The sequence below is a fragment of the Muscardinus avellanarius genome, assembly GCF_963383645.1.
Source record: "Muscardinus avellanarius genome assembly, chromosome: 3".
In the NCBI taxonomy this organism is placed as follows: domain Eukaryota; kingdom Metazoa; phylum Chordata; class Mammalia; order Rodentia; family Gliridae; genus Muscardinus; species Muscardinus avellanarius.
In genome coordinates, this window is record NC_137788.1 from 8,201,875 (window position 1) to 8,218,865 (window position 16,991).

Here is a 16,991-nt window from a genome sequence, read left to right on the forward strand (position 1 = left end):
ATTACTCTTCACCCAGGAATATAAGTTTTCATCTTATTTTAAGTTGGATTCTTAAAGCAATTACCGAGGCATCTGGCGATGACTTCACCGCACAGCCGGGCCCTGGAGGGAGCAGCGCAGCCCTGAAGCTGCACAGGCCCCGCTCAAGCCCCAGCCCTGGGGGGAGTCGCAGACTAGGAGCCCCGGCCTAGGCTTGGGAGGGCAGCGGGCACTCCATAATCTCTGAAGTTTGCCGTTTGTGGAGAAGCTCCTTCCAGCACCACCTGCCCCAGAACCCGCTGGTGACAGTTGCCGAAAGCCTCAGCAGCTGGTGCCACGGGAGCGTTTTCTATTTTTAATTGTTTGAGCGGAATATTAACTCATCTAGGCCTGTTCCCAAGGCACGGTCCCCAGCCAAGGGTTTCCCCACTTCCCATACCTTCTCTCTCCTCTTTCGAGTCAGAATCAACTTTGAAATTAATAACTGGCGACACGGCCTCTGTGCAATTGTGAGGATCACAGCGTGAGAGAGGAGAGAGCAGGCTCTGCACCCGCCCGGAGGAGCCCAGAGCTGGCCTCAGCCCTCTGCTCTGAGCCACTCCGATGCCAGGAGCGCTGGGACGGGCGGGGGCACTGCAGGACGTGGAGGGGCAGAGGGCCTGGGCAGGAGGCGACTCACTAAGGCTTTAGCTTCCGCTTATGAGAGGGAGTCCCCAGGAAAACTGACCAGCGACACTCTGCGGGCCACCACCGAGGACCCCGTCCCGTCCCTGATGGGCAAGTCACACAGCCCACCCGGCCCGAACTGCATGCCTCTTGAGCTTGCGACAGACCCCACTGCTGGCAAGAGTCTCTGGGGACAAACCTGGCCCTTCTGCCCCCGCCTGACCCCGTCCCAGGGAGGGCCCCACCCAGCGCGGGCGCCGGTGGCCCTCCTCTCCTGTGTGCCCGGCAGCTCTTCCCCATCAAGGTCACAGGGCGTCCTCCCAGGAGTATTTACTCACCAGACTGGCCCTGTTAGCAGCACTCACCACAAATATGCTTTCTGATAAAGTTGGCAGAAAAAAATTCTAGAGCTCAAAACAATGTCAGAAATCACCCCCACCCCCACCCGCAAGGCAAGGGCGAGGCAGGGCCTGGCTACAGGTCACACAACCAGCTGAGGACAGTCCTGGGAAAGCCTTGGTCACTCCCCCACTGTGTGCTTTCCTGCTTTACCTGCAGTGGACAGCCCGCTGCCCAGGCCGGGCAGTCTGGGGAGCACTAGGTCTGGGGCGCGGGCTCCCTGGGGCCTGGGCCGTCTCACCTCACTGCGCCCCTCCCCCGCTCCGTCCTCCCTCTGTGCACATGGGCTTTAATGTTTTTATTACCTGTTTGACTCGCTGCCTTATTGCTTCTCCCCTTAATGGGGCCGTAACCGTGGAAACGAGGAATAAACGGCCACCAGAAAATGAGATGATTAAACAGGTCACCCTGGCAAAACAAACTCAGCCAAGGAACCTCTGGGGGTGGGGAGGGTAGGCTCCCCCTCCCCCAGCCAGGGCCAGAAGGCCTGGACCACAGCCAGGCCACAAGTTCCAGGAAGGACTGGGGCAGATATGGTGGGGCGCCCCCTGCTGGGCAGTGGAATCCGTCCTCCTCTGGCCAACCAGGGCACCCCGGCTTCCTGTGGCCTTGGGCTACAGGGGTGGCAGAGAGGGAGGCACTGTCCAGCAGGAGGTAAGGACCACAGCCGCCCAGAGACACAAACTTCCAGTGGGCTCTTGTGCCGGCCTCTTGGACACTCCGCCTTCCCACTGCACTGGGGCCCCTCACCTCAGGCTCTGCCTGGCTTCTCTAGTCTCCTGTTCCCTCCAAGGGGCCCCCTTAAAGGACAAAACCCTTTAAGAAAAGAAAAAGCCAGGCCAGGAGTGGTGGTGCACACCTAGTGTCCCAGTACTTGGGAGGCTGAGATAGGAGGGTCACAGATGTGAAGCCAGCCTCAGCCACTTAGCAAGACTTGGCCAGAGATCCTGTTTAAAAACAAAATTAATAAATAGTTCTGGGGGTATAGTTCAGAGGCAGAATACCCCTGGATGCAATGCCTACATACAAGTAAAATCAAACAAACAAACAAACAAACAAACAAACAAACTTGGGCAGGTTCCATCTGGGAATCCTTGTGTTTAGAACCACAAAATGTGTGTGCTCTTCCCCCTCACTGTCTCTCCCAAAGCCAGGCAGCACCCTGGGCTTGCCCAGAAGGCAGCAAGAGCTTCAGGAAGGGTTCTTAGTAGCTAAGCGCCATGGCTCTGGCAGACCATGAGGCTGGGGGAGCCCCCAGAGGCCAGGTCGAAGGGACAGCGAAGGGCACAGCCCACATCCAGCTGGGAGCAGGACCCCACGCCTGGGGCGGAAGTCTGGGCCCCAGGATGAGCCCACAGCCCAGAAAGGACAGACATGCTGCAGAGGTCTGCTGGGCAGGAGGGGAGACCGGGGAGAGGTAGAGATGTGCCAGGGAGGAGGCAGAGAAGAGGCCCAGGCCCTGCTGGCACTGCCCTCCTGCCCTCCCAGCGCAGGCTCTCCCTGCAGCCACAGTCATGGCCGGTAGTGGCCTCGGGCTCCTGGGCAGTCACGCAACCCCCAGCTCAGTCCTCAGACCGCCTGCCTTATGTCACCCTGGCCCCTGGCCCTATTTCTTCCTGTAAATCAAGATCTGGGAGGCTCCTGAGGTGCGAACACCTGGGCCCCAGGGGCACAGGCCAGCGTGTTCTGCACTCCTCCTCCTGCCCCACCGCGGAGCCGGCTGGGCACTTGGGGAAGAGGAGCATCCATCACTCCATCAGGCCGGCACTTACGGAGCGCAGAGGAGGGCGCAGTGCAGTGGCTCACGGGAACCATTAGGGACTGTAGTAGAAGAAACCAAGGCCCCTGGCCTGGCCACCCAGGGACCAGGGTGCACCGGGATGCGTGCCGCCCGGGCACGCCGATGTCATGAGTATCACTAGATCCTCAGAGCTGTCGGCCCCCAGCTGGCCTCGTCTCTTCCCAGGGCCAACTGGGTGTGAGACTGGCAAGGTGGGGCCGGGGAAGGTGAGAAAGGGGTACTGGAGTGAGGTGGCCCAGCAAAAAGCCACCAAATGTGGCTGAGCCATAGGGGCAGCCTAGGGGCAGCCGTGGGCATCTAGAGAGGATGCCCAGCAAGCCAGTCATTCGAAGCTCTGTCACTGTCCTTTCTGCCTGGTGTGATAGGAACCAAGCAGGCCTGCGAAGGTGGGGGATCAGGCAGTCCCAGTGAACTTCACCCCTAACACCTCTTCCCTGATGGGGGCAAATGTCCGAGGTGCAAGTCTCTGCTCAGGCTGCCGCCTTTCACAAGCCAACCAGAGAGGCTGGCTGCTCCTCTCTGCATATCAGGACCACTCTCCTCCTCAGCCCCTTCCTACTCCGCTAGACCCTGGCCCAGCCACCCCAACGGCTGCCGGTCACCCTGGGGACCCACGGACAGTAATTACTACAGAATGACTTCCTTCCCGTTCTACAGGTGAGAACCAGAAGGAAAAGGAGGAGGAAGAAGAGGAAGAGGAGAGAGAGGGGAGGAGGAAATGGCTGTGGCAGCAGCCCAGAGTCAAGGTTTCAAAACTAGTAGCAGAGCCAGGCACATGAGTATATGCCTGTAATCCCAGTCCTTAGAGGCTGAGACAGGAGGATGGCAGGCTCAAGGCCAGCCTCAGCAACTTAGTGAAGTCTTCTGCAACTTAGTGAGACCCTGCTTCCAAATAAAAACTAAAACAGGGCTGGGGGTATAGCTCAGAGGTAGAATGCTCCTGGGTTCCATCCCCAATACCATAAAACAAACAAACAACAGCGCTGGAGCTGGGCGTGGTGGCACATTCTTGTGATCCTAGTTAGTACGTAGGAGGCTGAGATAAGGAGCTTGCAGGTTCGCAGCCAGCCCGCAACTCTGGCTCTCAGCAATTTAGCAAGACCCTATTTCAAAATAAAAAATAAAATAGGGCCGAGGGTGTAGCTCAGAGGTAGAATGCCCCTGGGTCCGAGCCCCAGTACCACAAAAAAAAACAAAGACAAAAATAAAAGCCAGCAGCAGCAGGAAGGTGGTTGGACGCCAAGCCTTGGGGCCTGGGGCCGGCAGCGACATGGCCGCCCCTCTGCGGAAGGTGGGCTGATGGAAGTGCAGGAACACACCATTGACCTGGCAAGGTCCAGGGAGAAGAGCAGCTGGGGCCAAGAGCCTTCGGGGCCCTGCCCGATCCGCTGCCCGGGCAGTGGGCAGGGACTTGAGCCAGGGCAGCAGCGTTAATGAGAAGATGCTGCTGCTGTGACTCAGCCCTCCAAAGGTACCTCCATTTATTTTATTTTTTCCATCATAAAAACCCAAGCGGCAGCTCAGCCAGATTCGCTGGCTGTGGGGGTGGGGGCATTGGCGGCGCCGAAGGCCAGGGCTTGGGGAGAGGTCTGGCTGATGCTGGCCTGTGTCTCTCCTGGGGCAGGAAGTAAATGGGTTTCCCCGGCTGGTTCCTAGCAGGGAACAAGGGCCTGGGCTGGGATCTGTCTAGGAACCCTTCTAGACCTGCCCTCTCTGCCTCTGCCTCCTGTAAGAGGAGAAGGGTCATGCTGGGCCCGTCACCCTGAGATTTTTCTGTCTTGGAACTAGTGTCAGAGCGGGCTCAAGGCCATCTCACAGTCCAGGGCTGCCAGTCTCAAGTGTGTGTGCGTGTGCGTGTGCGTGTGCGTTTCTTAAGCTTGAATCTAGGGATGCTCTACCACCGAGCCACGCCCCCAACCCTTTTTAAATTTTATTTTGATTGAGACAACATCCCACTATATTGCCCAGGCTGGCCTCGAGCTTGTGATCCTCCTGACTCAGCCTCTCGAGTTGCTGGGATGATATGCATAAACCACCGTGCCCTGCTCACATGCTCCCTATCAAAGATAAGGTCTGACCAATGCGCTTCTCACCGCATCCCTTCGACTCTTGCCCCATGCCCGCCCCACTAAACAAAACGAAGTTGGGAGTCGGAGAGCCTTAAAGGTCATCCGCCGCGCGAATCCCTCCCAGTGCCGCCTGCGGCGCGGAGCCAACCCGTCTGCACGGTACCAGGAAACTCACGGCTTCAACACAGCCCATTCTGCCCTTGGCTCTGCTGTTCCTTCCTGCCAAGATGGCACCCGAGCACCTACCCCCTGCCACAGACTGGCAAAACCGGTGCCCAACCTGACTGCAGGGGCTGGCCCCAGCCTGGACTGGTTGAGTGGGTATATGGGGCCAAGTGCAGGCTGGAGGCAGGAAGATTGAGGGCACCGTGCTCTACCCCAGGCCCAGCACGGAACCCCTGCTCCAGAAACACAGCAAGACGCTTCCCAGCCCCTGGCACCTGCGGAGCAGAGGGCGTAATCAGGGCTAGCAAGGATCCTGGGCGCTTCTACGTTTCGGGAGGCCTGGCCTTAAACCAGGGTTCATGGGAGCTCTGTGAGTGTGGACGGAGGAAGGCTGTGCTCCCTGGGGTCAGATACCAGCGGGGCCACGTCCATGTCCGTTCTTCTCCTGTGCAGACTGTGTGCCCTCAGTCTGTGCCTACTAGGGAATTCCATGATAGGAGCCTCCGAGCCTACCTCACTCAGCCTCCTGACCCCAGCCTGGCCGGGTGGGCGTGCAGAGAGCGTGACACTGACTCCCCCCGTGACTCGCCGGGCTCACGTGGCTTCAGCCACAGTGCCACGTGGACAGCGCTACCTCTCCCCAGCCCCTGCTCTGCCGCCATGCCTTTGAACTCGCTCTCTTGCCAGTCTGGCCCTTTACTCAGCAGAGCATCCCCTTCTCGGGCTCCCCCTGGGAGCAAGGGCTTGACATGGAGAGCCCAGACAACCAAGCTAAGTCCTTCCTAAGACTCTATGGTGTTTGCCAACCATTCACCCTTGGCTTCCAGTTGTGTTCAGGCCCAGGAATCAGCCCGGTGGAGGCCTGATCCTGGGAACTTCCCAGCTGCAGGATGGATTTACCTGCCTCTGAAAGCTTCCTCCCGCCCCTCCCCCTCCCGGCACCCTCCCCCAGGGAAATCACTCTAAAAGGGCCTAATGGAACTATGTCCTCCTCTCTTCCTTTCTCCTCCCTCCCTCCCTCTCTCTCTCTCTCTCTCTCCTTTTTTTTATTAGCATTTGTGGAATTTATTCCCAAACTCTCCTAATCTTCCGTACACAACCATTTGATTTGCATAACCCAACCCCCTCTCATAAAAACTGGCTGCTAGTTTAATTAAAAAATGTAAATTTGCTGTCATCTCGGGGCCTGGTGAATTAGGACGACATCGGCATTTTTTATTGCTAAAGACGTCCAGATTGATCCAGCCCTTGGCTGAACTATGGCGGGAGAAACGGGGTGCACATGGCCCCTGAGGGTCTTGAGGTCCTGCTGTCCCCTCCGGAGAAGCCTCGGTTTCCCTGCCATTGAGTTACTTTCTGGCCAGAGTGCTTCAGGACTTAGATGTGTCCTGGGCTGGAGGGGCCACTGACCCACGGTCTCATACCTGTGCTGACAACTCTTGGGGCCCGCGTCCCCAGCTCTGTCCTGCGCTGAGAGGCCTCCTCCAAAGCGGCCCATGCTGCCCTCGAAGGAAGACAGCCCCGCGCTGTGCTGGCAGTGGGCCCTGGCAGGGCAAGGCCTGTGTCCCTGTGTGCTCTGGAGGTCAGAGGTCAAGGGAGAAGCTCCTAGCTCCTGCCGGCAAGTGCGCAGTGGGCCCAGAGCCTGCTCAGAAGGACAGATCCCTAGGAACCCATCTGCTTCCCTTTTTTGGTGAAGTGAGGAAAAGTGCTTTTCTTCTGAAGTTCTGAGATTAAGTGAAACTTCCAAGTTCAGAGAAGAGGCCGAGATGGTGTCTCCAGATGACTCCTCCAGGAAACAGTCAGAACTTTGACACCCTGGACCTCCCCGCTCAGTGTGGCCAGAGTCCAGACCCGGGTCCCACTGGGAGTGCCCTGCTTCAGTGACCTCCGGAGCCTTTCTGGCTTCTAGGAAAAGTTTCCAGGGCCTGTCCCTGGAGTGCTGGCAGAAACAAGTCTCCCCAAGGCTCCAGGAAGCGCCCCCAGGAGGCTAGGCTACTTGCCCCCGGCCGGCTCATCGGGACACCCCGCAGGAGGGCACCCCGTGGCAGGCTGGGAGGGACTGGCGTGGCAGGAGGACTGGCGCCAGCTCCAGCTGGCACCCAGGTTAGAAGCAGACAGGCAGAAGGGCCTGCCTCCCAGCCGAGTGCCCGCCCACAGCAGAGGCTTGCCTGCACCAGGTAGGGGTGGTGCCAAAAAAGCCCTACCCATCTCCGAGGTGGCTCCTGGGCTGGGCTGGGTGGGGGCCTCATTTCTGAGGAAAAGGGGTGGGGCCTGAGAGGGAGGCGATGAGGCACCTGATTAGAAGCGGGGGCGGGCTGGTTCTCCGTGGGTGTGGAAGGCAGGGAGGGGCAGGGTGGTGGCCATGGCCTGAGACACCGTCATCACTTTGCCCAGCAGGGGGCGTCACGCCCTTCCTGGGCACAGAGGTCCTCAGGACCTCCACAGCCAGGTAGCCAAGATTACACCTGTTGGTGCACAGTCTCAAAACTCTGTGAAGGGCCCCACCTCACAACACACACCCCTAGAGTGAATCATGATGGCACCCACCCTTGCCCCCTGCCCTCTCTGCCTACTCCCCTTTGACCTCGGAGGGTCAGATGTCAGCTCCTGAGTCCCAAGGGACGATGCCATGAACTTGGGCCTCTCATCAACAAGTCCAACGTCAAAGCTGTCACCAAAACCACCCTTCTTTCTTTAGCCGAAACGGGAGGGTTCAGAAATCAGTCCCGATGAGTTACCAAGCTGTTGATTTCTTTTAACACACGTAGGAAGAAGAGAGTTGCTTTTGCCGACCTACTGGGATGCCAGGGCCCTGCTCAAAACTTGTTTTCTCCCGAAGCCTGAGAGCTTAAGGCAAACCTCACTGGGCCCAGGTTGGAAACCCAAATGGGAAAGAGAATTACCGGATAAAATTGGATCAAAACCAGTAAGACACCAAATTCTCAGGATGAACTCTTGTCCAGGCCACTGGGGTGCTACCCGGAGCCCGGCTCAAGAGCCACCCCAGGACCCCCTGGCTCGGAGGTTTAAGTTCAGCCATTAATGGTCTGGCCCATTATCAACCTGTAGGGTGCCAGCTAAAAGGGGGGGGGGTTGGGACAGAGTCCTGGGCCCCTCACTTTGAACTGATAACAGCTGCCTCAGCCCACAGATTCTCAGGTGAAAAACACTCATTAACCATAATAAGCAGCTTGATCATCCGACACAGCCTTGTCCCAAATAAATTAAATTCCTTTACCTTGAGACAGTCGCCCCGAAACCAGACTAACCACCTTTCCCAACAGGACGCTGCTTTCAAAAACTAAACCACCCCCCACTAAAAAAATAAAAACACACACCCCACAGCCAGACGCGCACGGAGGGAAGAAAAAAAGATATTTAAACACACACACACACACAGAGAAAAAGAAAAAAAAACACACAGAGCCACACAAAAAACACGGAGAACAAAAACCCCCACAAAAGCCCCTAAGTCCTCTCCGGGTGCCCCCTCTCCCGGCCCTCTCGGTTCTCACAATGACGAGCATCGCGTTAGTCACGGTCTCCAGGCGAGGGACAAATAACAACACCCCGGCCCCCGGGACCCCCGCGCGCGCCCGGGCCGCGGCCGCCCAACTTCCGTCCAGGAACCGAAAGGGCGGCGCGGGAGCCGGCGCCTACCTGCTCCGAGATCCATGCTGCGCGCCGGGGTCCCAAACTCTTCGAGGAGCGCCACGACGCCGCCGCGGGGAGAGAAGAGACCGAGTTAGTGGCCGCCGCCGCCGCCGCCGCCCCGCCGGGCGCCCCGGGGCCGGGGGCGCGGGACGCCCAAACTTTGCGGCGCGCCCCCGCCGCCCGCGCGCGCCCCCGCGCCCGCCCGCCCGCCCGGCCCGCACTCACCATAGTCGGAGAGTCGAAAGCCGAATTCACTTAAATAATCAACTTTCATAATACTTAATTAATGCCTAATTGCAACTGATTACTCCCCGAATAACAAGTTGCTTTAAAGCCCTGATGTCACTGCTCCTGACGGCGGCGCGCGGGGTAACAGTTTGGCAGCGGCGGGCGCGGCCGGCGCCGCGGTGATTGGCAGCGGCCCGCGCCGCCCTCGCCCGCCGCCGCCGCTGCCGCCGCCGCAGGTGAGCGAGCCGCGCCCCCGCCGCGCGCGCCCGCCCGCCCGCGCGCCCGCGCCCGGGGCAGGGGGCGGGGCCTCCGCGCTCCGGACGGACGGACGGAGGGCGGGCGGGCTGGGCCGCGTGCGCGCGCGCGGGGAGGGACGCGCGGGCCCGACCGCGGCGCGGGGACGGAGCGCGCCAGCCCCGGCCGGCCGCCGCCGCGCGCCCCCTCGCGAGCGCGCACGACCCGACGGCCGCCGCGCGCGCCCGCCAGCCGCGCCCCCGCCCAGCCGCCGCCGCGCAAACTTTTCCCGGCGGGCGGGCGGGCGCAGGTGCGCCGCGCTTCGCTCCCCTCGCGCAGCCCGGCTGCGGCCTCCGCGGTGCCCAAGGGGCGCGCCCCCTCCCCGCGCCCGCGCCCCGCACCCCCTCCCCGCACCCCCGCGCCCCCGCCCCGCGCCCCCGCCCCGCGCCCCGCGCCCCCTCCCGCGCCCCCGCCCCGCGCCCCCTCCCCGCGCCCCGCGCCCCCTCCCGCGCCCCCGCCCCGCGCCCCGCGCCCCTTCCCCGCGCCCCCTCCCGCGCCCCCGCCCCGCGCCCCCTCCCGCGCCCCGCGGCCGTGGTTCTTCCGAGCCCCGGGTTTCAGAGCCGCGTCCCGCGCGCGGCTGGGCGGGTCGGGAAACTCGCGCTCCCCGCGCTCAGCACCTCGCCCAGACGTGGCACTTACGATGGCCCTTCCCCTCCGCAGCCCTTCGCGGTGGGGCATCACTCAGCACCCCAGCCCCGCCCGCCCCGCCAGGGGACCCCGCCCCGCCATCCCGGCTCTGGCTGGACCCGCGCTCGGGGCCCTCCTCGACTGTCCCTCTCTCGCAGAGAGACCTTGGTGGCCTCTCTGCCGGCCCCGGTGTCCCTCGGTGGCCATGGAGCCTGGGGGGGCTTCGGGCAAGTGGGGTGGGCGCAGGGCTGCCCCCTGCCGCGGCGGGCCCCTGGGCCGCCCTCGTCCCCTCCCCGCCCACCTCTCCTATCTCAGGAGGGCAAGGGGACAGGCCCAAGCTCTCGCCCTGGTCTCTGGGCAGCACTCAGCAAAATGGCGCTGGCCTATTTTTGCAATATTTCTATTTTGCAAAGGGAGGGGCCCAAGGAGGCCTTGGGGCAAAGAAGTCAAGGCAGTTAACAATCTACTCTTTCTCCTTTTCCTTCCTTTTTCTTTTCCCCGCTGATTGTCCTTTAGTTCTCACAGAGTTCAGCATCCCTCCTTTCCCGCACAGCCCTCGCTGGCAACCCCACTCCTGACTGTCACACAACCCTTGCCCCCCAGGCCTGTCCGCACCCGCACGTGCAAACAGCAGCCGGAGAGGCCCAACACCCTGGCAAAAAAATCAAGCCACCTGCTACCCAAAGGCTGGCCCGGGAGTGCACCTGGAGACCCGGGAAGCCAGGCGGAGAGGGCCGCACTCTGCTCCTCCACTGGAATCTCAGAGACCTTCTCTGTGTCCAACACTGGTTTGGATCTCACAACCACCTCTGGGTGCTGCCACTCAGGACCCACCAAAGCAAGGATTGTGCCTCCTTGCAGGTGTGTGTGTGTGTGTGTGTGTGTGTGTGTGTGTTCCTGGGGATGGGGTCCAGGGGCCTCTACCTCCGGGCTACACCCATGACCTGTTGTATACTTTATTTGGAAACAGGGTCTCACTGAGTTGCCGAGAGCCTCGCTCAGTAGCCGAGGCTGGCTTTGAACCCTGATCCTCCTGTCTCCGCCTCCCAAGCGCGGGCATTGCAGGTGTGCGCCACCAGGGCCGGCTCTCCTTGCAGATTTAGCTTCTAACCGGGGATCAACCCCATGCGCCAGCCCTAAGCCTCAGCTTTCTCCTGTGGGCGATACATAGCACATAGGAATTCTGATGGAGTAGAAGGCTGATTCCCGGGACATCCAAAGAGGGCTGCGCAGACTGGGAGCTCCCTGTACACAGGAGACCCACACGCCTGGCTGGCTCTGAGTGTGCTGCCCACGGTGGTCGGGAGTGACCCGAGGAAGACCTGGGCAAACAGCAAAGCTGGTTTTCTTTCTCTCTCTCTCTCTCTTTCTTTCTTTCCTCCTTCCTTTCTTTTTGTGTACTAGGGATTGAACCCAGGGCGTTCTACCTCTGATCTACACTTCTAGCCCTATTTATTTATTTATTTATTTATTTGTTTGTTTGTTTGTTTATTTATTTATTTATTTGTGGTACTGGGGTTCCTGGAAGCCCTTCTACCTCTGGGCTACACTCCCAGACCTATTTTATACTTTTTTTTTTGAAACAGAGTCTCTTAAGCCAGCACAGCTGGCTTCGAAATTGCGTCTTTTTAGTTTTTGAAACAGGGTCTCACTGAGTTCTGAAGGGCCTCGCTAAGTAGCTGAGGCTGTCTGTGAACCGTGATCTTCCGGTCTCCGCCTCCTTAATACTGGGATTACAAGCGTGCGCCACCACGCCTGGCTTCTTTTTATTTTTTATTTTGAAACAAAGTCTCGCTAAATTGCTGAAGGTCTTACTAAATTGCTAAGACTGGCCTTGAACCTGCAAACCTCCTGTCTTAGTCTCTTGTATACTGGGATTACTATAGGCCTGCACCACCATACCTGGCTAATGTTTTACCTTTTTGTAGTGCTGGGGATGGAACCCAGGACCTCATGAATGCTAGGCAAGAGCTCTACCACCAAGCTACCCCCAGCCCTCTTTCTGGTTACTTAGGTGAAGCCAGCTGCAGTGGTCACCCGCTAACTTTTTGTCTTCTGGCAGGCTAAGGCTGGTGAGGAAGGCCTGGGACAGCTGGAAGGAGACAGGGCCCGCTGGACCAGCTAGAGGGGCTGGCACAAGGAGACCCATGGTGGAGGGAGGCCTGGGCTGCCTGAGATGGTGGTCAGAATCAGCGTCCGCAGGTGGAATAGGCCCTGCTCCAGAAGCCAGGGGCCTCCGAGGAAGAACAGGTCTGAGAAGCAAGAAACCCAGGCCAGCATGGCGTGTGAGCCAGTGGCCGCTCTCTCTTCTCTCCCGGGTGTGTGTGCCCTTTGGCCTGGACCACCCAGTGTGTCGACACCTGTAAGGCCCTGGGGTGAGCGCAGTGAGGTCTTTTAGCCCAACGCCACAGTTCCTCCCGGTAGGTCAATCTCCAGACCCTGGGCCCAGAGCCTCCAACTCTTCCCTAGACGCCGGGAACCTCTGCAGAGATCCCACCCCGAGGTGGCCCACACCAGCGCCCAGGAGAAGCCTGCCTTCCCGTCAGGCTGCCCCGGCTGGCTCCTGTCCTCCTGCGCCCGGTGCCCACTCGTCCTCTCCCTCCTGAGCCCGGGGCCTTCCCACTCGTCGACCTGTTTACACACCAGCTATCTCATGCTTTATCTGCTCTCATTTTGAATTTGTAACTTTCACATAAACTTGAACAAAGCTCCTTTTGTTCCTACACCCCACCCCAGGATCCCAATAAACTGGTTCCCTCTGCGGCGACTGGGCCAGGGCACCAGAGCCTCGGCCAAGGGACGGCGTGTGCATGTGAACCAGCATGTTCGCACCTGCGAGGGAGCCGGTGTGTTTGCGTGTGAGCGTGTTCCCAGGGCCCATGGAGGGAGGGTGTCGAGCGAGCAGAGTGGACAGGAAGCGCGGAGGGCCAGGCAGAGGCACCTGCCTGGGCGCGGGCTCATCAGCCGCCCCGTAGCAGAGGTGGTGCGGGCGCCACGGGCAGGGGGTGTCAGGCGGGGAAGCAGAGAAGGGCGCCCAGGAAAACAAAGGGAGGCAGGGGCCGCAGAGTGGGTGGCGAGGCGAGGCGAGGGGCCGAGGCCGCGCTAAGTGTAAGGCAGACACAGGGATCGCATTATGGCAGCACTGGGCTGGCATAGCCGCGCGCTCGGCCCCGTAATCCTGTTAGCCAGCAATCTCCATTCCGAAAGAGCTTCATTTCTTTGTGAATATTTGTAAACTAGATATCTAATGGAAAATTATAGGAAAATTATAGTGAAATTCATGACGGAGAAATCCGATTATCCCTAATTCAATTATGCCATCTTAGCCCACACAGCACATTTCCCATTTTTTTCCCATAAATACCGATGCCAGGGGTCCCGGTAATCAAATAAAATTGAAAATCATCTTCCCATTAAATTCAATTAGCCGCAATTTCTAAAGCCTATCAGAGATTTTAATTACTAAATTATAAAATTCTCCAATGCTAAATTGAAACCAAAAAAAAATTGCACATCCTTATATTTCAGAGGAAAAAAAAAAGGGGGCCAGAAAAATCCTTGAAAAATGCCCTCCTCTCTGTGTCCAGCTCCCGGGCACTTTGTCACCCTCTAGGTCTCTCTAAGACCTCACGGTCGCTGCCTGCTTGGCTGGGCTGAAGCCAGCGGGCAGCGGAGGGGCCGAGGCACCTTAGTCTTGCAGAGGGCGAACCACACCCCAGCCCCAGCTAGCTGGGGCACGCTGGCCTTCCGCACTTTGGCTCCCGAGATGTCCTCAGCTCTGACCCCAATTCAGAGGTCTCCAACTCTTGGTGCCGCCATCTTGGCCCGTGAGCTGGCTTCAGGGCCCTGTACTCTCCTGGACAGTCGACCAGAGGCGGCCGTCCCCTCACCGCAGTCCCTGCTCTCTGACCACTCGGCCAGGCCCCGCTGATGGCCTAGGCTGGGTGGGAGGTGGGAACAGGCCAGAGCCTGGTGTTGAGGGTGCACAGACCACAGGTGGTTCCGTGGCCCAGAGTCCTCTTCTGGGCAAAGGGCCAACGTCCTGGGACAAGAGTTGGATCAACTTGGCCCAAATCTGGCCTCTCCCTGTGTTTCCAGCTTCTTCTGTTCCCCTCACCCTCTCCTGGGGAGCCAGCAGCTTGAACTGGCCAGAAGGGCTGCGCCTGCCCCACGGGAGAGGCTCTCTCTTACCACCCCCCCCCTTAAGGGAAGCGCTGGCTCCAGCCCCAAGCGGTAGTCCCTCCCCCACGCCACTTACCCGCCTCTCAAGGGTGCCGTGCAAGTCAGAGCTGGGGGGCATTGGTGGTGTAAAGTGGCCCAGGGTCTAGAGTCCAAGGTGGGGGGCTGGGTGGGCACTGGGGGCCCCGGCGGGCGCAGGGCGGTCAGCACAGACCTGCCGCCGCCGCCCAGCACCGGGGAGCAGGGAGCAGGTTCGATTTGCCAGGCAGCCAGGATTGCCAGCAGGGGAGGCACCCGCAAACAAAACAAAAACAAAAAAGTTAATTATCTTTGGCTTTTTCTTAATAAATATCCAAACTGGCCCGGCCGGATCCTCCGCTTTAGAGGGAGAGCGAAGGAGGAAAAAAAAAAAACCCCAAACGGAATCCAACAGGCTCCTTCTCCGTCCTGTCTCCCTCCGCCCGCCTCAGGTCCTCGTGTTTAGCCCTTATCTGAAACAGTGACAGTTTCTCACGAGTTCCCAAATTTTATAAATGCAAGAATGTGGCCACAGATTTTCTTTCCTTTCCCTTTTTTTTTTTTTTGCTTTTTAGGTTTTGGGGTGGGAAGTGGGGGTGAGAGAAGAGAGAGGCAGGTGGTGAGAGACGGGGGAACAGAAGCGCAGGCTAAAGCAGGAGAGGTGGCGGGAGGCGGAGAGCCAGGCCCGCGGCGGGCGGCCCGGCCGGGCCAGGGTTGGAATGTCGCGCTGGCACGTCATGCCAGTCACAGTGATCCAGAGACGCGGCGCTTTCTCGGTCTCGTTGGCCACTTCAGCTACCCTATGCTGCGGGTTTGGGTGCCAGGCCTCCCTCCAGGAGTGCGGAGGGAGGCTGTCCTTGGGGCGCGGGGGGCATGAGGCTTTTAGGCATGGAGTCGCAGGCGTACCCGGGGAAGAGAAGAGACGCGTGTCGCTGCCTGGGCCTACGTGTTTGGGTGGTGAACGAACACGCCTGAGCCTAAACTGTGGGAAACACATGGAAAGGCGTGTGTGTGTATGTGGGTGGTGGGAGGGGGCAGCCAGCACACTGAGCAGGCCCTCGCAGCGCACTGGCTCTGGAGCCTCCTACGTGGGCCTGCTTCATCATCTACCCTGTCCAAGGCAAACTCCGTGGTGAATATACTAAAAACCATGGGAGCCGGGCGTGGTGGTGCACGCTCGTATTCCCAGCATTTGGGAGGCTGAGACAGGAGGATCGCGGTTCGTGGACAGCCTCAGCTACTACTTAGTGAGGCCCTGTTTCAAAATAAAGAATAAAAAATAGGCCGGGCGTGGTGGCTCACGCTTGTCATCCCAGTCTTGGGAGGCTGAGACGGGAGGATCGCGCAGGTTCGAAGCCAGCCTCGGCTACTTAGTGAGGCTCTCGGCAACTTAGTGAGACCCTGTTTCCAAATAAAGTATGAAATAGGTCTGGGAGTATAGCCCGGAGGTAGAAAAGCCCCTGGGTTCCATCCCCAGTACCACCACACACACATGAAACAAAAAGAATAAAAAATAGGGCTGTGGTGTAGCTTGGAGGGAGATGCCCCTGGGTTCCATCCCCAGCACCAAAGGCGGGGGACTACTGGATTGTACATTTTAAAAGGGTGGATTTAGCAGAGTACATTGGCACATGCCCATAATCCCGGGACTTGGGAGGCTGCGACTAGAGGATGACAGGTTTAAGGCCAGTCTCAGCAACTTAATGAGACCCTCAGCAATTTAGCAAGACCCTGTTTCAAAATAAAAAGTTAAAAGGGCTGGGGTGTAGCTCAGAGGCAGAACATCCCTAGGTTCGACCCCTAATACCAAGATAAAGAAGCAGACAAATTGTAAGCCACGTGAGATGTCACGTGACTGTAATCCCACTACTTGGGAGGCTGGGACTGGAGGGTCACAGGTTTGAGGTCAGCCTCAGCAATTTAGCAAGGCCCTGTTTCAAAATAAAAAAAAAAAATAAAAAGGGCTAGGGTGTAACTTGGAGGTAGAATGTTCCTGGGTTCAATCTCTAGTACCCTCCTAAAAATAATCAATAAATAATAAAAAATAAAAATATAAGGGTGAATTTGATAGTATGTAGATTGATTATATTTCAAAAAAGTGATTATGGGGATGAAAGGGAGGCAGGGGAGGGGCACGGGGGCTGCACGGGGGTTGTGCGGACACAGCACGCAGCCTGGCAGACACGTGCTCAGCGAGGCCTAGCTGTTAACATGAGGCTTGGACGGGTGCCCATGGGTGTATACTGCTGGTGCTTACAGATGTCTCCCGGGGTCTCTGGGGCTGGGGCCAGCAGGCTGCCAAGCAGCTGAGCTGCCCCGGGTGCTGGGTGGGGGCTCCGGGCAGCTGCTCCCTGGCGGGCGGGGGCTCGGGCTTTCCTGCTGTCTCCCTCGGGTCCCTGGGGAGGAGGCTGCCCACTCGCCCGTCTTGCAGACTCTCATATTCTCCGTGTGCAGCAGACCGTGAATTCACCTTCATACTAGTTACAGGGTTATTTAGCTTCTCCTGACACTGACAATCACAAACTTTAATTCGCTGGCTTGGTTTCTCCCTGCTGTGCCCTCTGCCCACCCCCAAAATCCTTGGGAGAGGATGGGAAGGACCTAGGTCCAGCCAAAGCTTGCCCTTCGGAGTGATGGAGTGATGGGCGGAGGTGGGGGTGGGCAGAAGGAGAAGCCGATGGGCAAAGGGCCGAGGAGAAGACAGTGCGGGAGAGAGGAGCTACCACTGGGGCTAATGGGAGCTTCCGCCCTGCTCCTCCAGCCTGACACTAATGTATTCAACCTGACATCCATCCTGTCCTGAGTGACGACTTGGCTGCTGGGCTGCGGGGCTGAGGCTCTGGCCGCGACCGACAGGGCCAGGACTCAGGCCCGGGCTGAGCTCCCAGGACCAGGCAGGGGCAGGCGCCTCT

The 16,991-nt window shown here is 59.0% G+C and overlaps 1 protein-coding gene across 1 annotated transcript in view; it reads right to left on the reverse strand.

Annotated features, from left to right (window-relative positions):
* The window catches only part of CASZ1 (castor zinc finger 1), a gene marked incomplete at both ends in the record, with an annotated part of 51,700 nt that extends 42,693 nt beyond the window's left edge, over positions 1–9,007 (reverse strand). Inside the window, 2 exons of the mRNA XM_080691112.1 lie at positions 8,740–8,778; positions 8,959–9,007. Coding sequence (XP_080547238.1) covers positions 8,740–8,778; positions 8,959–9,007 — 88 coding nt within the window. The remainder of the gene's footprint in view (positions 1–8,739; positions 8,779–8,958) is intronic.
* Between the last annotated feature and the right edge of the window lie 7,984 nt (positions 9,008–16,991).